Source organism: Dasypus novemcinctus, chromosome 12 (assembly GCF_030445035.2).
Source record: "Dasypus novemcinctus isolate mDasNov1 chromosome 12, mDasNov1.1.hap2, whole genome shotgun sequence".
NCBI lineage: Eukaryota > Metazoa > Chordata > Mammalia > Cingulata > Dasypodidae > Dasypus > Dasypus novemcinctus.
In genome coordinates, this window is record NC_080684.1 from 52,286,801 (window position 1) to 52,312,657 (window position 25,857).

General features: G+C 37.2%; 1 protein-coding gene across 11 annotated transcripts in view; it reads left to right on the top strand.

Annotated features, from left to right (window-relative positions):
- The window catches only part of CNOT2 (CCR4-NOT transcription complex subunit 2), a 118,470-nt gene that overhangs the window by 49,769 nt on the left and 42,844 nt on the right, over positions 1 to 25,857 (top strand). For 4 of the 11 annotated variants that reach the window (XM_071218943.1, XM_023588462.3, XM_071218944.1 and 1 more), the window contains one exon: positions 23,827 to 23,949. In XM_071218943.1, coding sequence (XP_071075044.1) covers positions 23,827 to 23,949 — 123 coding nt within the window. Of the gene's footprint in view, positions 1 to 13,003; positions 13,232 to 23,826; positions 23,950 to 25,857 lie in introns of all 11 variants that reach the window. The other 7 variants (XM_071218945.1, XM_058308418.2, XM_071218948.1 and 4 more) reach the window with 3 other exon arrangements.

A 25,857-nucleotide genomic window follows, 5' to 3' on the forward strand; every position in this document is an offset into this window, starting at 1 on the left:
CATGGACCCCTCAGGTTAGGCCTTTTAAAACCATTACTACTCCTCCTTCATAATGTTTAGGAGGGGCCCCAGCTGTTTGCAGTTCTGATTGGTTATGTCCACCTGTTAATCCTCGGGGTCATTGGTAAGGCCTTTTGAGGGTATCCAGGGCTTTCTCTTGACCCTGACCAGGATTCTCATTCCAAATGGGATTCTCATAGCCAGGGTCTTAAACAGTCTTACAGGGTCTTACAGGATCTTTTTGGCTTTATTTTGGATGGCAGCCTTTCCCTCAGGGCATTTCCAGTGGGGTTTCATGGCCACATGTCTCACAGCCATATTGTCTGCTGGGCCTCAGCTGCTTTCCCCTTTCACTGTCCTAACCTGCCTCACTCCTCCCTCAGAGACTTTACACCCTTATTCTTTAGGGGGTACTGAAGGATGATGGTCATTCTTCTTTACCTATTTCCTGCTTGTTGTGGGTGGGGGTAGGCCCTGCCTGACGAGGTGTAAACCCCTCTGGCTCTTCTATTGAGGTTGAGGGAAGATGGGTCTGGCATCCTGGTTGGAACTTGAATGAAGTCCCCACATGACTAATACCCTGTTCTGCAAGGTGTTGATTCTGGAAGGAATAAACAGTTAGAATTTAAGATACGTGGTCCTACTAAAAGGAGAAAGAAGATGGTGGTAAGCGGGCCCAAAAAGGCGACCAGCCATGACAAACTGGACCATGAGAGTGAAAAAGGCCAGATGGATTCAGAGGCTGCATCCTTCCAAAGTTTATGGGAAACTGCAGTCTTCCTTGAGTTCTTTTATGCTGTTGGTTAATTCCAGGGAGATCGTGTGATAGGCCTGCTGGATTTGGTATAAACTGCCAACTCCACTTTCCACAACAGTGGTTTTGCCTGGGTCAACTAGGAGAGGTATGAAGAGAGGCACTGCTCTAGAAGGAAACTCACAAAGACAGAATAGGCAACAACAAGACAAGCATATGGCAAGAAAATTAAAGACAATACTTAAGAGAGCCATTCCTTTTATCTTATAGGCTCATTCATTAACTACTTAGAAAATGAATTAATTTTACCAGGACACTGCATTAATTTTACCAGGACTCTGCATATGATCTAGAATAGAAAAGATATCATCATAATTATCAGGTATAGTGCTTAATACTAACCAATGCACAAGTTACTCTTTGAACTGCAGTTGATAGATCTAAGCTCCAGGTTTGCAATACCATACATGTTTTCTTTCCATAGGAGCAGCCCATAATGTCAGTTGTGTTTTAAGTTCTACTGACATTACTCTGGTAATTATTGTTCCTCTTGGTGTGTTCTTCACACACCTAGCGTATTCCAGCACTGTTGGTCTTAGAAGCTCCAGTGTTTTACTGACCTGGTGCATAGCACCCTTCAGCACCATGAAATAGAGCCAATCTGGAGGCAGTGTCCCTTGTAAAGTCTGGCCATATTGAGCCATTGCCACTGCAGCATACTCTCCATCCACTTCAGGAGCATAATCAGAGACATGGTAGATACTTTTATTATTTTAGGGGTCTTAGTGACAAGCCTAGCCATTAACTCAAATGGAGAGGCACCATGCAGTATATTGAGGGTTTGAATGCTCAAGAGAGTCTGATGATATTGAAATGTTTCTTAATTTTATACACTTTCTAAACACTTTCAATGCAATGTATGGCATACCAAATGAACTTAATTTTTACCATGATTATGTTATTTAACAGGTATTTTACATTAGCAGTACAGGAAAAACTACCTTCTCAATTATTTTATGAGAATCTAAGATTCCCAATGGAATCAAGATTACCACCACTGTCAGGGGTGCAGCCTGTGGAACATGCATATCATCCCGTGTTAGCTCAAAATTTAGGGTCAACCACTGGAATACCTCAGTAAATTTAGCTGGGTCCTCAGAAAATTGCCCCAACTGTTGTTTACATTGAGCTGAATCTGTCAGGGAGAAAGGAACATGGATTCGCAATTGTTCCTATTTGCCCTTTTGCTACGTGCCTTATTGGGGTAGAGGCCATTTTCAGGTCACCTGGTAGGGTGTAAAGATGCCCCACTCTTGGTGACTCCTGCTGGACTAGCTCTGTGTGTGTAAGGAGGGGCTATGGATTCTGAAGGTGAGTCTGAAGGAACCTTAGATTCTCCGGTCCCTCTTTTCTGGGGGCAGGTTCATTAACTGAGCATAACACAACCTGCAAGACCCATTTAAACTTGTGTTCTGAGACAGTCATAAAGAGTTGGACATAATGGAATCTCTAACTGCTTCCCTTACCTTTTACATAGGAGGTCTAACTGCAAAATAGGGTTATAATTTAGAGTGCCATTGACAGGCCATTGACAGCCGTTTTCAAGGCTGTACTGCAGCCATGTGGTGCTAGAAAAGAAGATCAGTGTTTCCTTCCTCAGTCCTTCACTGGGCAAGGTTTGATATGCTAGAGGCCTTATCTTCTAAAGAAGAATTTGTCAGCTGATCTGGCATCCAAGACTCTGAGTCTAACTAAACTTTGAGCCTCCAAATTGAAGCACCCAAGCCTTTTAAATTTTAAGTCTTGGGGGACGTTTGGAGCTAACCTCCAAACCCAAGCACCCAAAATGATGTCACTTGTCCCTTTTTGTAGTTAGGGGATGCCGACCACTTGGGGGTCACATAGGCCTGTGGAGACGTTCGGAGCTGCTGCTCTGGTCTCAGCATCCTGAGAACTCAGAGCCATGCCATTGGGCATCCCATGGCAAACTAGGTCTTGGCAGATGACCAGACCCAGGTTCCAGACCAAAGCAACCAAGCCACACACATGATTTTTCCTAGAAAAGGGGCTGGCTTCAAACCTTTCTTTTGGCCTATTCTTACGGAGGTCTTAGGAACCAGTCTCATTTTATAGCCATTGCCAGGGAGTTTCACAGTTAAACCAGATATTAAAAGTACATTAAGTAATTGTTCTGCCCTTACCAGCCAACAGCCTTTGGGGCCCTGAGGTAATGTTAGGGCCTCCCAGGGACTGAGAAGGAACAGAACTTCCCTGCACTACCAAGGCTGGGACCAAAGCCTCAGTAGCAAATGCATTTTTAGTTATTGCTGTGGCTTCTGACAGGTTCCTCTGTTATGATGCTGCTTTTTATTATCAGTATCAATTCAGGTTTCCATTCAATAATGACTTCCTGGAAATAGCCATTCAAGCACTTCAGATCAGACAGCATTCCTACAAACTTCCTATAATCAACCACAACTACATAGACCAGTCACCCTACATTTAAATGAGCATACTTTTCTTTCTCTTAGGAAATAAGTCTAACTGTAAAATAACATGTAAAAGATCTCTTTGAAGGCTGTTTCTAATTGATCTGCACTGTGACCATGCAGTTTTGCACAAAAATTTCGTTCTTTAATTATTGGCTTATAACCATATTGTTCCCAATGCTTTAAAATACAATTTACAGCGTTTCCTTTACTTCAGAACTTTGCTTATTTCCCATTTTGACTTTGACAGACCTTGGATGAACAGCACTAATTCCAGTATATATTAACTGAGGTCATTGAGGTCTCAGTGAAACTGGTTTCTCTCATGACTTGCTGCATTTAGCAACCTCAACACTAGAGGTGATAGGCCACTCACTCCCCAGTCCTTGGAGATAACAAGACTGTAGCAACTGCTGGACTGGAGAGTGGATATCTAACCTTGAGGGTCAAGATTTCCACGAGGCAGCAATCTAGTCCATACCTGGTGTCATGAGAGAGAAAACAGGGTTGTTAATACCAGTGGAAGGACAGGAGACAGGAGTGTCTCAAATTTGCCTACCCCTGAACCTGAACTACAGGGGTCAGAAGTTGCCATGCTCCAAACAGGGGAGAACATCACAAAGGTGAGGCCAGCCCTGAAATAGTCATAAGCAAAGGCAAACTCAAGTTAGAATTACCACCACAATAGCAAGCATACCTAAGGATGAGGTTAAACTTGAAGTGACCATAAACAAAGGTAAATTCAGTTTATAATTACCATCACATTAGTTGGTTCTAGGCTAAATCTACCCAGTTAGCAATTTCAGATCTTATCCTTCTGCTGTTTTATAATATAATAAAGGCCTCTAGATAATAATCTTAACTTCTTTTCTGTTAAGTTTTCACTTTAGAACAATTTGGGCATTTTTGCTAATTATGCAACTACAATTATTTTACTAGTAACATTAACGTTGCTAAGTTTTTCTCCTTTTCCAGCAGTTGAACTAATTCTATGTGATTTCTTTTACACATCAAATCCAATTGCAAGATAGTATTGACATTTAAAGACTTATTTTTAGATTACCTTTTACATTAATAATTTGCAACAGACAAACCCCAAATCTGATTTATGAGTTCGTAGGCATGAGCAAACTGACAGTTAAACACAGATTTAAAAATTTAAACACAAAGTTAAGCGCAGATTAGAACAGAAGAGAAAGACCTAACAGAAGCCATTTTCCTGGAACTTTGCAATCATAATTGATGGCATGTGAGGAGGTTTCTTATTCTACAGGGGAGAAGTTTAGTAAACTGCCTAGATCTTAATACCCCATTCCCTCCCTTTATTAGGCACAACCAAGGTTAGAGAGGTCTGGGTGCAGGCTAGAGCAAAATAATTGGATTAATTAAGAATCTCACCTACTATGTCAAGGGTCACCTGCGGCTTCTCTGGTTGATGGTTTGTGCATGGCTTCAGAACCCTTCCATCCTGCACTGGAGCCAGGTTCCTGCTGACCTGGAGCCTGGTTTTGGGTAGCCCTGATGTGACAGTGCCTTTAAAGGTGATCCTGTCCCAGACCCTGCACCGGGTGCTCTTCTCCATCTGGTCTTGATTGTTGAAAACTGAGAAGGCTATTTCTAAAAGGAAGTTAATTGAAGTTTGGGGGCCCAGGGAAAGTTTCTGCAGCTTTCTACTGCTATCCAAGGCAGACTGAGGTTCCTAGGAGGATCTGTCCTTCTCTAGAGGTAGGATCTACCAGAGGGCACTTTTATTGCCTCTTCCAGCTTTCCCTTGAAATAAGTCTAGGTTTTCATGCTCTCTCTGACTAAATTCCTTGAGATTATAATTGACTGGTTTGCTAGTGTGTTTCCTCATCCCTTTAAGGAGATATGACCACATAGTCTCTGGCTCTCAGATCTCTCTGTCCTCACTTCTCTTACACGGATTTAACTGGAATTCAGGGTCCCATGAAGAGCCCACTCTTGACCATACTGTGACCACGTGTTGTGGCAGGAAAAGATTAGCCTCTTCCTTTTTAGACCATATGTAAGCACATGTCCCAATTAGAAGCTGCCCATTATCCTAGGAGATGATAAACATATTTATCACTTTTGTTGGCGTCCCACCACTAGACCTGATTGAATGAATTGCTTGCCAAGCCAGCAACCTGGAGGTTGGAAGCACTGCTTACTATCCCCACGTTCCAGGGATCAAGAACTTTATGTCTCTAGAAGTTCCTAGAGCCCATTAGAAGTCTTAGAAGACATCTGAGTCTGGTTCCCAGACCAAACCTTCCAAGCTGGGCTTTCCTGCTAGGAAAGGGACTGACTAGGAACCTTCCTTTTTGCAAAGGTCTTAGGAGATAGCCATGAACAAATTCATCCCCTGGCCACTCCCAGGGACTGAGTTCCGTAATTAAACCTAACATTAAGAGGTACATTGAACAGCAGAGACTGTTCTGTGGCTTATAAGCAAACAGGTTCAGGGACCCCAGAGGTTCTTGGGGCCTTGCTAATAAAACCAAAGAGGGCACAGATAGACTTTAATTGAACAGACTCACCAGCCTTTGGCAGGGTCGGGGAGAGTTACTTGCCTCCTTGTCTCCTGGTTGGCTCACCAGATATGCTGGTGGAAGGCTCTTAGTTCAGGGCTACTAGATTCTTGGCTTATGTCACATAAAAGAATTTAAGGACATGCCATAGGGTAGGCAATGCAGTAAAGAGTTTATTAAGAAACAGGAAAATGAGAAAAGTATACAATCCAAGGCATGGACTATGTATGTGCTGCAGGGTGAGTTGTGGGGACCCCAGGTTAGGCCTTTTAAAACCTTTGTTCCTCCCTCTTCATAATGGTGAGGAAGGGGCCCAGATATTTGGTGTTCTGATTGATTACCCCAACCTTTAGTTTTCAGGGTACCAACTGTGAGACCTTTTGAAGGTATCTGGGCTTCCCCTTGACCCTGACTGGAATTCTTATTCCAAATAGGATTCTTGTGGCCGGGGTCTTGCAGGGTCTTTTCCGCTTTATTCTTGACGGTGACCTTTCCTCAGGGTTTCCAGGTGGGGTTTTATGGCTACATGTCTCATGGCCATGTTGTCTGTGTCCCCCACGTAGGGGAGCCCCATGCGCAAGGAGTGCACCCCATAAGGAGAGCCCCAGTGCGAAAGAAAGTGCAGCCTGCCCAAAAACGGTGCCGCACACACGGAGAGCTGACACAACAAGATGACGCAACAAAAAGAAACACAGATTCCCGGTGCCGCTGATAAGGATAGAAGCGGTCACAGAAGAACACACAGTGAATGGACACAGACAGTAGACAACTGGGGGTGGGGGTAAGGGGAGAAAAATTAAGGAAAAAAAAATACACAAAAAAACATTGAAAATGATATTTAAATTTTTTCCCAGCATTATCCTTTTTTATTTTTATTTTTTAAAGAAGTTTTAGATTACATAAATACATTACATCAAAAATATAGGGGATTCCCATATATCCCAGTCCCTCCCCCTCCCCCACTTTTCCCCATTAACAACATCTTTTGTTAGTGTGGTATATTTGTTACAATTGATGAACACATATTGAAGCATTTCTACTAACCATAGTGTACGTTATGGTTTACTTTTTGCACAGTACACTTTTTATAGGTTTTGACAAAATTTAAAATGGCCTGTTTCAGTCGTTGCAAGATCATGCAGACCAATTCCAATGCCCTAAAATTGCCCTGTGTTCCATCTACTCTCTTCTTCCCTCCTCCTCCTCCCCTCAGAACTTATGGTAACCACTAAGTTTCAATTTTTGAAGAATAAGGTTTATAGTTACATGCAGTAATATTGAGGGCTAGACATATTGGTCTGTTTTCTTTTATTAGGCACTGCCTGTGTTCTTGAGAAATTCTTGTCCCTCTAATTGAGAACATAGCAGGACTCCACAGGATGGAAGTTTAATATTTTCTTGTTTATTGTATGGATCTCCACTCACTGAGAAAACACGCTCTGACAAGATGAGCACTTTCATATTCCGTAGAAGCATGCCCCAGGTACACTCTAGCCCGCATATACCCCTACCCTCAAAACCCTGTACCAGTAACCCTCCCCTGCCATATTTGCCAAAAGAACAATCCCACCATCATAGTTATTAAAAAAATATATTTATTTTTGAAAGATACTTAGATTATAGAAAATGTTACATAAAAAAACATAAGGGATTTCCATATGCCCCACTCCCACACCTTGCACCCTGCCCCACATTAATAACTTCTTTCATTAGTGTGGTACATTATTGCAATTGATGAACACATTTTGGAACATTGCCACTAATTATGAATTATAGTTTACTTTGTAGATTCTCTATTCAATTCTGTAGGTTATGGCTATGTATATAATGACCCATGTCTGTCATTGCAGTGTCCACCATTGTAGTTTTAACTACAGACTTACAAATCCCCAGAGTTCACCTGCTTCTTCCTCCAGCCCTACCCCCAGTTCCATGGATAGTCCTACCTAACCCCCCTCCTCCTCCCCCCTTCATTCCAGCACGATATTTGCATGCCTGTAATTTTTTAATCTGATGCCAGCCTTAGGAGTTTTTCCTTATTGGGTACTGTATATTTTTGTATTCCTCTTAATGTTTTTCGGCTTCTTGGGGATGACACAGTAAAATTAGGAACAGCTTGATCCTTTGGAGACTTGCTTTTAAGTTTTTTTTTAATGCAGAACCAGATCAGCCTTTCGTCTAAATCTAATTTTTCCAAAAAACCATAGCAGTACCCTTCTGTGGACTCTGTCTGGTGTCCTGTGAATTATAATTTCATACAAATGAACCCCAGCTCTGTGTGAACCCTGGGAATTGTTCCCTCTTTTTCTTTGAGTGGTTCTTTTCCTGACTTTTTGTAGCTTCCTTGAAAGTATGTGCTTATGAATACATAACTGAAGATTAAACAGGGACCTTTGTCAATAACCAATTCTTTCTCTCTGCATCTCTCCTCTCTGTCACTGTAGCCTGCTCACTATAATTTCCTTAGTCTACCCAGTCTTTCAGTTTCACCTCCTTCATTTTTTAGAGAATGCTTGTCTCTACCTGGGTTCTATCTCCTTACATTGCAACCTAGAAATTCCTTCCAAATTGTCAAATAGGACAGGTATAGGGCTCATATTCTTTTTCTTCTTTCAGGGCAGTTGTCGTGTCCTGTACTGCTTGACGTCCCATGTCTAAAAATCATTGTTTAAAATATTTTGTCCACTTTTTAAAAAGTAGTTTCAGATGGTGGGGACCTGCATCATCTTGACTGGAATTGAAAGTCCCAAGACTTCAATTTTTAAAGTTATAGTTTCGTTGAGAAGATGGGAGAAAAAGTCATACCAGATTAAGAGCAAAAGCTTTTTATGTCAGTATTCAGTCAAGGTTTGAATGCTTTATATGGTATAAGACACTGTAGTGTGTAGTACAAACAAATATAACACCTGATCATAGTGCTTAAGTTCATTTGGGAAGAAACATAAAATAGTACAGATCAGTAAATTAATTCTAATTGGACATAGAGGCATCATAACTGACTCTGTTTAACCTAAAGCAAAATTTTGGACTGTTTTCCATTAACTCCGTTGAATTCTCTCCCTCAGTATTTTTTGAATCTAATATTAACAGATCAATAAATACAGTAGTCTGTCATCTTTGTGAGGTAATAGTTTTACTAATTAGTGCTCCTCAAAAAGTTTATATTCTGAGGCATAGAACAGTATATTATCTCTTTATTCTTTAATCTGATGCTGTTTTAGACATGATTGTTTAAGTATGCCAATGAAAATAGGAAGGTATTTTTTTCTAGGACACAAAAAAGGAAAAGCCTTTCTTATTTAGGACCAGAAATGCTAAAAGAGACAGCTTGGGTAATATGAAATGTTAAACTTGTACTTTTCAACCATGATAAAGGCACTGTAATAAAGCTGAAAGAATGATTGTTAGAGTGAAGGACCTTGGGTTTGAACTGTTATTCTTCATTTTCTACCTCATATCACTTTGGGCCAATTCATTTATAAAATCTTTGACTATTCATATTTAATAGTGAGACATTTAGAAGTTGATTGCCTTACTTATAGAAGCATTTCAATTAGTAAATATAGAAGGAATGAGGAAAATAGAATATCATCATTAAAATACCACATTAATAGGTGCTACAGGCATTATTCATGGATGAATTTAAAAGAAACTGGTATTGCGTGCTCTCAAAGTACTTCTTCCCAAATATTTTCGATTTACAAAGGAAAAACATCAATTTATAGTGAGAAATCTGTGCTTCCTTAACTAAGATCAAGGTTAATATTACCTGTAATAAGACATATTAATAGCATATGCTTCATATGCTCACATATATGCATTCATGTATGATACACTTGAGAATGGCACATCATATCACCTTGGTGGTATTCTTCCTAAAAAAAATGCATAGCCTCTTTCTAGTCATGAGAAGACATCAGACAAATCCACAGTAAGGAACATTCTACAGTATAGTTGGCCGGTACTCTTTTTTTTTTTTAAAGATTGATTGATTGATTGATTGATTTCTCCTCCACCCCCACCCCCCACCCTGGTTGTCTGTTCTCTGTGTCTATTTGCTGCGTGGTCTTTTTTGTCCGCTTCTGTTGTTGTCAGCGGCACAGGAATCTGTGTTTCCTTTTGTTGCGTCATCTTGTGTCAGCTCTCTGTGTGTGCGGCACCATTCCTGGGCAGGCTGCACTTTTCTTTCACGCTGGGTGGCTCTCCTTATGGGGTACACTCCTTGCGCGTGGGGTTCCCCACGCGGGGGACACCCCTGCATAGCACAGCACACCTTGCACATCAGCGCTGCACATGGGCCAGCTCCATACGGGTCAGGGAGGCCCGGGGTTTGAACCACGGACCTCCCATGTGGTAGACGGACGCCCTAACCACTGGGCCAAGTCCGCCGCCCAGTACTCTTTTAAGTGTCAGTATTGTGAAAGACAAGGAAAGACTGAGAAATAACTCCCAATTAGAGAAGACTAAAGGAACATGACAGCTAAATGTAATGGGGAATTCCATTAGTGATAAAACTGGTGAAATCCATACAAAGTCATTTAGTTAATAGTTAATATCTTGGTTCTTATGCTTGTACTGTGATTATATAAGAGATTACTGTCAGGGGAGGGTGATTGAATAGTATGTGGGAACTCTGTACTGTCTTGCAGTTCTTCTGTAAATCTAAAATTATCTCCAAATACTAATTGTTTAAAAAGCTAAATTGCACCTGTGTTTTTGGGCAAAGCCTATTAACTTGTAGCTAAGTCAACCTTTTTATTTAGTGACACATTTTGGTGTAGTGTGTGGCATTTGTTTCTTTGGAGCCATTAGATTTTTCCATAGGAAAGATACACAGTTTCAGGGTTTGGAATGGTGGAAGAGAGGGACATTTCCTATATCTGACTGGCAATGTTCTGTGAGCAGGGTAAGGGAAAAAGCCTGAGGAACTTACCGTTCATAATGTAACATCTTTATCCCTTAGTTTTCAAGCTTATGCCTCACCCCTCAATCCCACTATGGCTAAATTCTTAAAGTTTGGAGCCTGTCTACTTGGGTTTTTCTAGAGAATAAACCTTTGGTTTCTTATTGAGATTGCAGAGATTGGGTATTCTACACAATGAGTGTGATGAGTAAACATTCTAGGTCCAACTCATTAGAGACTTTACCTCTCTGTACCTCCATTTCTTTATCTGGAAAATAATGAAAATAACAAACCTATAGAAGTTTTATTATGAATAAATGAGGTACTATTACATAAATCGTTTAGAGTAGTACTCATTTGGTAAACACTTACTACATGTTCTTATTTGTATCAGGCCCACAATATTAGGCTATTTGTTTAGACATTCAACTCACTATACAACTAATTCTAAGGAATGCCATTCTAATGAACTATAGTGCAGCCCAGTGACCCTAATTAGAAATTTTTAAGGAGGATTTTGGGACAGAAAAGAGATGTGCATTGTCACATCATACTAAACTTTGGAATTTTTTCAAAACAACTTTTTAAAAAATAATAAAAGTCATGTAACTTGAGAAAAAATTGGTAAATAAATAAAAATTGCTCACACTCTCCAAATCTATCTGGTGCTTCTCATAGTGTGGCATTCTAACCACTAAAGGTTTGTGGTAGTCTGTTAGGTATTTTGGAAGTGGTTGTCAATTTCACTGTAAAAAGATATAAAACAATTCATGTATGTTTCAGAAATATAAAATTTAACATTAAATTTTTCACATTATTTTTTAATTGTGTTCAGAAAGTTTTGCATATGCTATAAGTCCTGCATTGGTTAGTGTAACATAATACACAGGTAATGGCATGCATGGAGTAAGATGAAGATGTAATGATATGTGTGCTAGGTAGATGCATTTGGGGAAATATAAAGTAAGAATGGGGGGAAGAGAATGCCAGGAGATTGGGGGAAAAGGTTGCAGTTTTAAATAGACTAGACAGGGAGTTCATTACTGAGATGACTCAATATCTGAAGTAGGTGAAGCTGTAAGCCACGTAGATATCTAGGGAAGGAGTGTTCCTGGAGGATACAACTGCAAAGGCCTGGAGACAGGAGTATGCCTGATGTGTTTGAGGAACAGCAAGGAGGACAGTGAATGGAACACAATGACAGAAAGGGGTAACAGTAGATTGGAGTTAATGAAGGCTAAGGTCACTAAGGCCTTATTGGTAATATTAATGGCACACAAAGGCATTGTAAATGTGTTTTCACCTTTTCTCCCCTTGATTTGTGATGTTCCTTTATCGTGACCATCAAATGGATCAAGTATGTGAGAGTATAATTTATAATATCTAATATTTAGCACTTTGCATAGTAGCTGCTCACTGAATGTTTATTGTATTAATTTATATGGCTAAATGTTTAAAAGTATTTTAAAGGTCCTATATTCTCTTGCTTATTATGTGTGTTTCATTTTAACTGCTTCGTTTAACATAATTCAGTATTCAGGTAATTCTGTGTATTTAGTTTAAGGTTTTCAAATACATGTCACTTCCAGCAGTATCTGTGCTATTGAATAGTTATCTTGAAATAGCTTAAGCATCTATTTTTATTAGCTTTAGTATTCAAAATAGTCAAGTCAGAACTCCTTTTTTATAGTTTTATATTGTTAAACAAGGTTTCACATTTTAATAAAAGTGAATAAATCACATTTAAATATTCATATTTTTAAAAACCTTCACAATTTTTTCTCTCTATCATCTAGTTTGATTAAAATGCCAAGTTATTTTAATTGGGGGTCCTTATTTGTTTTAATCAGAGTTGAACAATTTTTTAGAAATTTATTTCCTTCCAACAGATATACATACAACAGAAGTCATCCCTTGCTTTTAAAGTTCACTGGTCCAATTTTAGTTATTTACATACACTCACATAGTCCAACTTTCAGTTGTTAAGAGTGATGGGGTTAAAGTGTAAAGAGCCTTAGATTTAATGTTGAGTACTCAGGAGAGCAAAAGAGAAGTTTGGAAGGAGCAAATAGGCAAAGTATTTAAAAATTTTGTCTTAGACTTTTTCATCTTGGCCAGGTAAGCTTTAACCCTGCATTTTTCCAGGAAAGTGTGTAAATTATAGAAAGTTTTGCCTTTTAAATATTTTGTTTTATTCAGATTAGTACTTTAAATCAGTCTGAGAGATGATTCTGGGGTTGGGGAATAATGAAGAGGTGAACAGGCAGTCATAATGTTGAAACTGGACATTCAGATCTTTATAGCATGATTTCCTTATTTTTCAAAGAGCAGAAGAATCCCATCGTTTATCATGTTCTGGTTGGACTCCTTTCTTATCGTTTGCTGGAGTTTGAACTTCAGAGCTATGGTGTCAACCCTGCTGTAGTATCTCAGGGGAGCTCCTAGTGTGGGGCTGGTGTCATGGCTCACCCTCCAACCTTTCCTTCTTCACTTCAGCCTCCAGCTCTGAGCTTTCCAATCCCCAGAGTAGCAAATGTTGAAAGAAGTTGCACAGGTAAGTATGTGTGGGGAAAGCTGGGGAATAAAATGGTACTGTTGTCAGTATTTTGAGGGTGGATGTTGGGCCATTTACCAGTGAGCGGTTTTTTTAGTTTTGAAATATAATGTTTCTTATAAATTATTTTTTCTCAAAACTATCTCGTAAATTATTAAATAAAAGTCTAGTGTTCTAAGAAAGAATTATAGTTCTTGTTAGATGTGAAACAGGAAAAAACTTAATCTGAATGAACTCTTAGTATTATAATGTAAACGATAATAATTATGTGTTTTTTTTAAACTTCATTTTCTCTGCATACATAGCAGGACTAGCAAACTCATATTCAGGAAAGAAGCTCAGAAAAAAAGTTGTGGAAGCCATAGAAACGTAGATTATAAATTTACAAGGTATGACTTAGTCTCAGAAGGAGGCAAGTTCTGGTTGCCTTCTACCAGCTTTAGATGTGTTGTTATCTGTCCCAAGGTTTAAGGCAGGTAGTTAGGTTTTACTGTTTACATGAATGGAAACTTCTTCAAAGATCTTTTTCTTAGAAGTCTCCACTAGTGTCTAGGTTTGAGATCAACAAAAAGAAAGTATAGAAACAGTGAAGGTACCTTGTCTGATACATAGTTCAGCATGTATTTTTAAATGAATAACAAATAAGTTTACCAAATCGTGGGGGCAAGGTGGGTAGTGCTTAAAATGCCCATATTCCTGGCATTTTCTGTAGTCTACAGAAAACATTAGATAACAGTCATTATCTAATGTTACACATTTTTTTCTTTTTTTAAAGATTTTATTTACTTATCTCCCCCACCCCTCCATTATCTGCTTTCTCTGTCCATTCATTGTGTGTTCTTCTCTGTCTGATTGTATTCTCATTAGGTGGCTCCAGGAACCAATCCTGGGACCCTCCGGAGTGGGAGAGGGGCGATCATTGTCCTGTGCCACCTCAGCTCCCTGTTCTGCTACTGTCTCCCCTTGTCTCCCCTCTGTCTCTTTTTGTCACATCATCTTGCTGCATCAGCTCTCCACATTGGCCAGCACTCGTGTGCTGGGCAGCACTCCCCATGGGCCGGTACTCCCCATGGGGCCAGCTCACTGCGCAGACCAGGTTGCCTTCACTAGGAGGCCCCGGGTATCAAACGCTGGACCTCCCATATGGTAGACGGGAGCCCAGTTGCTTGAGCCACGTCCACTTCCCTACACATTTTTTTCTTAATGGATGCTTTTTAGAAATAATTTTCAAGGAATGTAGCCCTGGGTCTTTACTCTACCTTGTTTGTCTCTCTTTTGTCTTCAAAGGCTTTCATAAATTGTTTCTTATCCTCTTAGATCTTTCACATGCAATTCCGATTCATGTAATGTGTGGATTTTTTGCATTTAACAATATTCAAAATTATACCCTGGAAAATAGACTTTTACTATTACCTATGACTGCTAAAGTTTCTTCAGAAAAAAATGTGCCACACTTAAGAAGATTGGGGCACCAAGTATTTGGCATTTTAGGTCTTACAACAGAATCCTCAATAGTTTATCTTCCTTTTTCCTCTTTTAAGTGCTGGGTTTTTAAAAATTCACTAGGAGCCTTGTAGAGGAGTTATGTAGCCCCAGCCAAATTGATCATAGATGCAGTTTCTTCCACTGAAAGATGTTTATTTCTTCTCAGTGTTATTCATATTTCATTCTTCCCTTTTTCTTTTTTAGGAGGGGCATAAAATATTCACCCTCATTAAGCATACTTCCTTTATGCTTAGAGACTTAGTTGTGTATCCTAAATGTAGAAGTTTTCTAGCGTTATATGTTTTTCTGTTCGTATTGTATAATTTTGCATCCTCATGTTTAAGGATAAAGTACTGCTGTATTATATGAGTTCTCAACTCTAAATTCTTATTGCTCATAAGGTCGACTAATTCTCATTTATTGGGTTTAGTTCATTTACATGATAGTGTACCTTTTTTTCTGTGGGTTGGTAGTTTTTGACTGATGAGAGTTTTGGTTTAAGATGATGTGCTTACTAATTAAAGCTTATATGTTGACAATTCAAGTCTGGATCTATAAAGGCAATTGGTACAGGATATTTTTAAGGTGTTAGAAAACCATAAAATCTGTATATGTTGAAGCGTGCATAACATTCTTCCTAGATCAAAGTTGAACTGACAGGGACAATTATAGATGAGATCTATACAGAACATGTCATCTTTTGGTAACACTCTTTAGAGTGTTATCATTTTTGAGCACATATTAAAGAAGAGTATACAGGGTCTTTGGGAATATGATCTGAGTAAAGCAGCTTCAGACGTTAGATTTCAGTAAACAATTTTTGGGTTAGAGAAGAGCAATATGAACTCTCTCGCTTATATACCCTTTTCTCTCCCTCTCAGATATGGGCTATCCTATTTTTTGTTTGGTTTGGTTTGGTTTTTTGGACAATACTTTGAAAAGTACTCTGTGCCAGAATATTTCTCTGGTCTCCGAAACAATGACTGAAAATATTTATATAGAACCCTACCTTTCTGCTAAATCCCATTTCTAGCTAAAGTCGTATGTTTCCTTTGCTCATTTATTGGGCATTTTGCATTTACTAAAACCATGAAGTGAATTGCTCTTTATTTCATGCCATAGATTTGATCTGATGAATTGGAAATTCCAGACTTCAGTTTATCTGAACCTTCAACTTTTATTAGATCTATTTTAAGAAGTTTCATAGACTATTCATTATACATTTATCATATTAGAAATATCAAGTCATAGTATACAGAGCTAGGAGGTCTTCAAGAGTTATCTGTTTCTTCTATGAAGGTAGATCATTTGTTCTTAAAGATTTCTAGGGATTAAGATCCTTGTTCTTTGAGAAGCTAGAATTTTGTGTGTGTATGTCCAGTGTATGCTCACTTTTCTCCTTTGTTTAAGCCCTGTTCTTTTTTATTGGTTCTCATGAATGTAATAAAAGTAGGATCATTTCAAAAGTATGATGTGAAGCAGGATAGGTGACTCAAAACAAAGTCCTATTCCAAAAAAATACTTGTACAACAAAAATTCTTTGGTAGCAGTATGATATATGATAGAGAAATATTCAGGTTCCATAGAATTTGAGCAGTCTCTCAGGTGAGATTTGACCTATCAAGTTTTCCCTCTAAAGGATAATAAAAAAATACTAGACAGTATTCAGCAGATTTTAAGGCTCCTTGTGATTGGTTTCTAATGCTTATTGACTAAATCTTGATAAAGGCAAATAAGTCTTTTAGTGGTAATTGGTTCTGATTTTTATTTGTTTCAAGCCTACTTTACATACAAGAGGGATCTTGTACATATACATGTATGATGTGTTTGCTGATATTGACTATGGAATGGGGGGGAACAGTGAGAAGTCAAATTCTCTTTTTTACAGTCTGAGTGAATTACTAGAATCTCCATTAGGAAAAGAGAGTAAGAAAGGGACAGTTTCTCCTCCATCACTGAAATGGCCTACAGTTATCACTCTTTCCTTTATAGTATAATATGAGTGGATACAAAATCATTAGAAGTGAAAAATTGGTGGCTATGCAGCAGTGAAAAATCCTACTACATTTTAACATTGTGAAATAGTCCAAAATGGTACACCTGTATCAACATTTTCACAGTAAAATTTACCACATTAAGTAGATAATCCACAAGACAGTATTACTGTTAGGTACTTTTATTTTAACCCATTTTCTAGATGCCTCAAACCTGTTTAATGCTACTATGCTGTATTAGTAGCTTTGTAATGAAATTCAGAGTTTTATTATAATCATCCTAATTTCTTGAAGGATTAAATTATGTTAACTATATTTAGAGAGTACTTTAAAAATGATTATTAGTTCATTTGGAATACGGAAACGGGTATATATAAATTTTTTATATTCATTTCTACTCATCTTGAAGTCCTCCTTGGATAATTTCTTTTTTATTTGGTGCAGTAGTTTTCTTTTTTATGCATAATCTTATTCTAAAATTAGTTTTAACTTTCTCTAATAGAAATGATCAGTTTGTAGACTGATTTTTGATTCACATGCATATAACCATTCCATTCTCATTCTTCTGCTAACCATGATTTTTTTTTTTAATTAGAGTAGTTATATGTTTACAAAACAATCATGCATAAAATACAGGCTTCCCATGCACCACAACACCTTAGGTTGGTGTGGGTAATTTGTTGTTATTGATGATAGCACTTTTTAAAAATAATTGTACTTTTTGAAATGGTAATTACCTTTGTTAAAATTGATGAAAGATTATTAAAATGGTTTTGTCATCCATTCTTTACATTAGGTGTATTTTCCCACCATGTACCACTCTGTTATTACCACGTGTATCATACATTTGTTGTAAGTCATGAAAGAGCATTCTTAGATTTGTACTATTAACTGCATAACCTCTTTTTGACACACAAATATTTTATTGTAGCATTTCCTGCTCAGTATTTTTCACCACTAAATAAGATCCTTCATTCTTTCCTGATCTAGGCTCCTTCTCCCTTCTTGATGCTTGCAGTTCGGGGGAGAAGACAGACATTAAACTACTAGTTTATGTTTAGAAATCAGTTTACCGTAGTGGTTAAAAAGTGGGGACTCAGTAACAGATTGTCTGGATTCACATCCCATCTCTTGCCATTTATCAGATATATGATCTAAGCATGTTACCTGAATTCTCGTTAGTTTTTTTTCATCCACAAAATAGGGATATTAATCATTTCCACCTTACAGAGTTATCATGAGGATTATATAAGTAAATACATTTTAAAGTTTTAAACAATGCATAGCACTTAGTAAGTGCTCAGTAAAAGTTGTTATTGTTCAGTTGCATTTAGGTAACATTTTCAATGACTGTAAAACAGGGTCCTAACTTAGTGTGAACGTTTCAAAGAAAGAATGGGAAAAAGAGCATTCTTAGTAGAGGAAAGAGCATATGCAAAGGACCTACATGTGCTGAGGTAGGAAGAGCTTGTTGTGTTTGAGTAACTGAAAGTGTGGCAAGTTCAGTGGTGGTAGGAAACCTGTGGCAAGAGATGAGGTCAGAGAGGTTACATAGGGTCTTGTAAGCCTTATTATTGATTTGGGGAAGCTGTTGAAGAGTTTAAATCAGCATGGCCATGAAAATAAAAAGTCTTTAATTTTAAAAATCACTTTTGCTGATGAGGGAGAGTAGATTTGAGAGAAATAGAAGTGTATTAATAAAGACCTGTTTTTAGACTGAGTGGCCTTTTTAGGAGGTGGCAGTAGAGATAAAAGACATGGATGATTTCAATAAATAATTAGCTTGTTAAGCAAAGATTCTGCATGTTGAAGATTACCGAGCTTTTGTGGTGGCAGTTTTCAGAGATAATCATGTGCAGGGACAAATGTGAATAAACCAAAATTAAGCTGCTGAGGCATAAGGTTTGTGTTGGGGTTTTAAGATAATTACTTAATCTCAGGGATCTTATTATGTATCCTCTAGGTAGAAGTTAACAGATGTGAGAGGAGTGTCAAAATCAATGTAGCAGTTGTTAATACAGCACAATGTTAAAGTTAATAGAGGGAAGTCTGACTTAGTTTATCGTCTAGATTTTTGTATCTGGTTTTACCTGCTTATACTCTTGCCCTTTAATTAACATGCCCTGCCTCCTTTTCCTCATTACCTTCCTTCTCCACACCTTCTGTGCTAGCAATATTGAAAGTTTTGTTTCCTGGACCTTCTTTTACTCTTGAGTTTTTATACATGCTGTCTCTTATTCCAAAACTTGCTTTCCTTTCCTACCGTACACATTTGTACTTTTGCTCATTTCTTTCCAGGTTTGTTGCCTAGCTAGAATGTGAGTTTGTTCAAAACTGGAATTATTTCTTTTTAAGCGTTTGTCTTCATTAACCCAATTCTTAGCATATTTTATATAGTAAGTGCCCAATATGAGCATTGAAATATGAAAGGAGACCAGTCTGGAGGCTAAAGTAGTCCAGAGGTTCAGCTAGAGGTTCAGCTAAGATGAGGATAGGAAGAATGGCAAAAAACAAACAGATATGATAGCCACTGTCTAAGAAGAATAGATAGGATTTGATGAGTATGCAGAACAGAGAAGGAGAAAGTAACTCAGGAAATCAGTTTTAAATCTTACTGACTTTGTTTTTTAAAATATACTGGTAGAACATACATAAAAAATTAAGACTATCAGATTTTTGAAGTCAACCTGTGTATTTGTTTGCTATCAGGAAAGGACTGTTATACCACAGAATGGATTCGTGCTCCCTGGGAACAGGATTCCATGCTTGGCCCAGCATTTGTCAGCATTATAGTTAATAAAAGATTTTAGAGTAATTTCCTCTCCAGAGGCCTTACTACAGGTTTCACATTAAGATATATTGTGTGTGTGTGTGTGTGTGTGTGTACATACATATGTATTTCAAGTTTCATATATAAAGCTATCCTGGTTTTCTTGCTCTAACTCAGGAGTTCTTAACCTTTTTTGTTCCACAGACCATTTTGCTAGTCGTGTGAAAACCACGGAATACTACTGTAATTTATTGCATATATTCGTAAGTGAAGGAAATGCTAGATTTTAGTTAGAGGTCAGAGAAAATAAAGATAATAAGTTGTCAGTTCAAGCTCACAGATTCCTGAAATCTTTCCACGAACCCTGTGGACCCCTAGTTAAGAACCCCTGCTCTTACTGTTTTTAAAAGCTCTGGGTGTTTTGCTTTGCCTCTTATTCCTTCTATTCTCTAATTACCATTCATCCCACCCAGATTAGGAATTCCCCCCTGAAATTGTTGGTTAGATTATCTCAAATTTGGCATTTTACATATTCTTTATCCATGATTATTTTGGTTTCCTGCATTTGGCTTTGAAATATTGTATTTAAATATTGAAACTGCCATATCTTAGGAATCCATAGTTAGTCCAAACTAAATAATCAAAGAGAACTATACTGGGAAAACATAGCCACTTGGTGCTTCCATTCTGCCTTCCAGCATAATTCTGTCTACTATTACATTCAGAGGCCACTTCTTTTCTGATGTAGGGAGAGGGAGCTAATAAAAACCATTAGTGTAAATTCACTTGTCTATAAATTTTTTTTAAATATGCTGCTTAATCCTTGGGGGATCAAAGGACAGATAAAATGTCCTGATAAAATGTTTTACATCTGTTTCAAAAGAAGTTTGCTGTTGGTAGATGCATAATACATCATTTTCTTTCTTGGTAGATTTTGATTTCTAACTCTTCTTGTCCTTTATTATAATATCTGATATGAGATTGAGAGAAAAGGTGGTCATTTAACAAAGTAGATGTAAGCCCTTGATTTGTTTACTTGAGAGAAGCTGGCTTATTATACTATCAAAGATTTAAAACTTAAATTTTATATGTATTGTAAAATAAAGTATGGCTTTTATTTTTAACTATTTCCAACTACCAAATTAACTTTAATATACATGGCTTAACCAGTAATTTCAATGTAGTATTCCAATATAGTATTGATATATCTTCTTTGGAATTGATTGAAATTGAATTTTAGTTACTTTACATTTACTCTCTTCCAAGAAGAAAATGTGAATACCTTACCATTTTGTACCCCACATTCATTCATTCGAGTTCTCTCAGCTCTCCCACGAAGTATATCCTTTATCCAACAACTTCTCACCACCTCTACCACAACCATCATAGTCCAAACCACCGTCATCTCTCCCATAAGGTACTATATCAGCCTCCTAACCTGTTTCCCTGCTACCACTCTTGTCCTCTCTATAGTCTCTTCTTCAGAGTAGTTAGAATCATATTTTAAAAATCTATTTCTTTAAGTCCACTCTTAGACTGACTCAAACCTTGTTTTATTGACTTTGTCAGTAAAAAATACAATGTCCTTTCTCAGACCTGCAAGATATTATGATTTGACCCCACCAGTGTCTCTGACTTCAGTTTCTACCATTCTTAGCTTTTGCTGCTTGAGCCACACCACTGAGGGTTTTCTGTTCCCAGTGTACTGAATTCTCTTTCTCCAAGTGTTTGTGTCGTTGATTCCCTTACTTCCTGCTAGATTGTTATCTTCCCAGTTTCACACTCCTTGGCTATTCTAAAATATCCTCCTACCCCATTCCATCATTCTGTATAAAGTACAACCTTTTAAATTAAAAATTTTAAAATCTAGCTTATGAAAAGCTTACTGCATCATCTGTTTTTTGGTTGTTGTTTTTTTTTGCCATGGACCAAAGAATTATTTTTGTCCCCCCAGCACCCTTAGGACTTGAATTTGGGAAGCAGAATATTATGTTCCTCCCTCTCTGCTTTAATCATTTAGTATTCTTACTGATGTGTAAATTAATTTCTTTGCTGAAGCACACAAAATAAAACTGAAGTTTTCTACTTTTTCTCTCTTCTCTCACACTCATACAAATACAGGCACATACACACACAGAGTGAACGTTAGGAAAATCTGGTAATGATGGAAAAGGAGTAGTTTGATTTCTTTGTTTCAAGCATTTACTATGGTTAAACAGTGAAACCTCTGCATGGTATTATATATGAAGCTTTTTTTTATTCTACGCAGTTACTTTCAATTTTAAAATTCTAGGAATCTATAATGGATTTTGATGATACATGATACAAACATTATGAAAAAGTATTTATTTAGTATCCACTCAGTAAGTTTCATGCCACTTTTTCCATGTTTATTTTTTGTTAGATCTAAAGCTCAGTAGAAAAAGGCTATTAAGAGAAATGTAAGTGTATCGTTAGCTTTTACAAAATAAACTTTTAAAATCTCGTAATGAATCAATTTGTAAAATAAAAAGTGCTTTGGGTTTTTGTTTTTGTTTTTGTTTGTTTTTCGTTTTTCCACTGTTTCTTTTTTGAAATTTAACTCAATTAAATCACTGTTTCTCTCATAGGGACTAGGGAGTTGGCACATAGGCACGTAGGATCCAGTTTGCTAAAATTGTATTCACCATTATAGAATAACTTTCAGGAGATTTACCAGGGACTCCACTACCCAAAGATGATTACAGTCCTATGTTTCAGTCAATTAAATAGTCTCTATAAAAGTATTTTCTTTATTTCACACCTAGAGAGATTAATCAACAAAGCACTGGTTGAGCTCTTCTCAGACTATTGTTCATGTTCCACTGAGTAGATTTTTTTTCTCACACCTGCATAGGAGTGATAGTTAAATATTTGAGTTTCCTACACATTTAACAGGAAATTTAAGATATAAAGCAATTATTAAGTATCATGGTACTTTCAGCAAACAATCTAAAATTTGGCCTTTAAAATCTCTGACATATCAGCTCACTGTGGCTCTGCTAAACAGTAGTGATTACAGTGTTTCATTTTGAAATGAAATGTAAAGGAAATTCTTCACTATTTATTTACAGTGGAAGAAAATACCTTTATTCATAATGAATGTACAAGACATGTCAAATGTGAAGTGTGTTTTTCCCCTAGAATTGTTCCTTTGGGATTTGATGGGTGTGCAGAACAAGGGAGAAAGTAACTTAGAAAATCAGTTTTAAATGTTACTGACTTTGTTAAATTATACTTCCCAGGTAGGAAAGTCTAGTAACAAAATATACTGCTAGTGGGATGCAAGTATAGCTAGCTCAGTGGTTGGTCACCTGCTTCCCATGTACAAGGTCCCATGTTCAATCCACAATACCTCCTTAAAAAATTTTAAGTAAATAAAGCTGCATCCCTCATTAATGCACCCTTGAAAAATTGTATACACACACACACACTTACATTAGAACCTACAGTAAAAAATTAAGACTAGAGATAGATTCTTGAAGTCAACCTATATGTTTGCTCTCAGTAAAAGACTACTCTGCCAAGGGAGGTAGCCACTTTGTAAGCATATCCTTTACAAACCTGTCATATCATGAGTATTTCAGTTAACTTTAATAATAAAGTGCTGTTAGGCAGAGGACACATTGACTAAAATAAGTTCAGTCAATTGCTAGTTTTTAAAACTTCATTAAAGTCACCTTTTTAAAAAAAGGATAAAAAGGAAAAACAAAAGAATAATGAACACAGGTCTCTTAATTAATTATTTTGATGTGGCCTCAAAATTGCTAAATTTACATATGTATGATGAATGGGACAATCGTTCCCCTGTTAAATGTGTGGGTACTTTGTGGCTTGAGATAAAGTTTCCACTATGCCAATATACACTGATTTTAAAAGTGCTGTATCTCAGTAAACTTAGATTGTAAAGTGAAGATGATAGATAGGCTCTGGAAAACCGATCATTTAAAATGTACATCTGCTGATGACAGAGACACAAATATTGAAGACGCATGTGATAATTAGCCCCAAATTTAAGTTTTTAAAAACTTTTGTAATAGAAAATTGCGATTGCCATTATTTCAAAATATTTTGTTCTTTAAAGTAAATGGAAAGGTTGCGTAAGACAAGTTTTAAGATTCTCTTCTTACTTTTAGGCGCTGGAAATACACATCCAGTGCTATATTGTTATAGTCAGATTTGTGACTTTATCTTGTGTCCCTTAGCCCTTAGTTGATCTATTCTATATCTTAGCAATGCTCCCTTAATAATCTGTTTCCCACAGAACTACAATAAAACTGGACATTTTGCAAACTATTACTCTTGATAAAAATAATATTTTTGTTTAGGTGACAAACAGCATGTTTGGTGCTTCAAGAAAGAAGTTTGTAGAGGGGGTCGACAGTGACTACCATGACGAAAACATGTACTACAGCCAGTCTTCTATGTTTCCACATCGGTCAGAAAAAGATGTAAGTCAATCCTGTTGTGTTTACTTGTCAGTGTATGTCAGTTTTGGATTTCTGAAAAACAACATTTGAACTGCAGGGGACTATCTTTGGTTTAGCAGGTGTTTTAAACACAGAGGTATGCCCTGGGAATACAAAGATGAGGAGCTTGTATTCTAAGGGAAGAGCCATAAATGTACCTGTGATTTTCAGATAAGGATATGATAATACTCTGGTAGCAAGCATTCAAAGACATGAAGTTAAATATGGTCCAACTCTGAATCATTCTTTTTTTATTTGGGAAGTAACTTAGTATTTTTATATTAAAGCAAACAGGTAAAGAATAGAAAGCACTTCCGCAGAAATTTAAAGAGATACTGAACATTTCAACAGAACTTTACTGTGTGATTTTTTTAGCTGTAATCTTAGACCCAGGTATAAGATCTCCTTTTTTTCCATCTGTTTGGGATCCTGCAATAGAGAAATTTTTAAGAACTGTCTTCAAAACATGGTAAATGATATCAAGGTATAGATTAAGTGCTTTAGAAGGCTGGTAGCTCAAAAATCCGATTTGGAATAAAAGTATTTAGGACACAGCTAAGTCATAAGTTATAAATTGATAAAGTAATTTTAAATAAATTCAGTTGTTATTATTCTTTCAAACTCTGGTAAGCTACTTTAAATTGTACCCTGTATACCAAAGTCAAACCAGCTGCATTCTTGTGCTTTGTACCTGCCCAACTTTTTCCCCTGTCTTTATAAGCTTGCTATTCCTAATTCTTCTATCTGTGCTACAATATATTCTAGCTGTTAGCATAATGAGATTCTTACTGTTGTTTAAAGCACATAAAAAGTTCTGAGATGTAACAAATTCCCTCATTTTTTAAAAAAAATTCATTATTAGTAAATCAATTTCTGTGTCTTAGAATTTCACAAATTATCTTAACCCAGGTTTAAGTTAGCTTCCATTTTTTGTTGTGATACATCTTCCTCCCTTCCCTTATTTATATTTGAAAATTTTCTCATTTTGGAAACAAAATTATCAATTCCATTATTAGGGCTCTCTCAAAATTTATAGTTGAGTTATTTTTATATAGATCTCTTTTTAAGTGTTGGCCTTGTAGGTAACAAATTTGGGATTTTTTTTCTGATAGCATCACTGCAGAAGCTATAAAATTATGTATAGTGAAAATTAACTTTAATGGAAAAATGGTAGTGGCTGTTATTGATTGATGGAAAGTATTTGTTCTAATTAGGCACATAAGAAACTTTCAAACTGAAATCTGGAATAAAGTGTAGGCAGAGAATAAATGGCAAAGAATTGTAGCCCATCTTCTAAAAAGCATAGAAGTTTTATGTCTGAGTTTTTGTTTACTTTTTTCCCAAATCAGAACTATATATTGTTTTAGTTTGCCAAAGGCTGCCAATGCAAAAATACCAGAAATGGGTTGGCTTTTATAAAGGGGATTTATTTGGGGTAAAAGCTTATAGTTTGAGGCTGTGAAATATGCACATCAAGGCATAGCAGAGGTGCTTTCTCAACCAAAGTCGGCTACTGGTGATCCTGGCCTCCTGCCACATGGCAAGGCAGGATGGCACCCAATCTCTGCTGAGGACTCTGCCTTCTGCTCAAGACTCACCATTTCCTGGAGCTCAGCTGTGGGTGATGAGGCATCTCTTGTCTTGTTCTGGGCTTCAGCACCTCCACTTTCTCCCCAACCATAGCTTTGGGCCATCACACATATGGCTTGTCTTTACAGCCTTGACCTGCTCCATTGGCTCAAGCTCTTGGAGGCTTTGTGCTTCAGTCTGCTGCTAATGATCAAGTCCTCTCTCATATGGCAGGGTTACAAAATGGCAGCTTCTTTTTCTGTGTCTCTCAGTGTGTTCTCAGTTTATATAAAACCTAGCAAAAGAGCGAAGACCCAACCT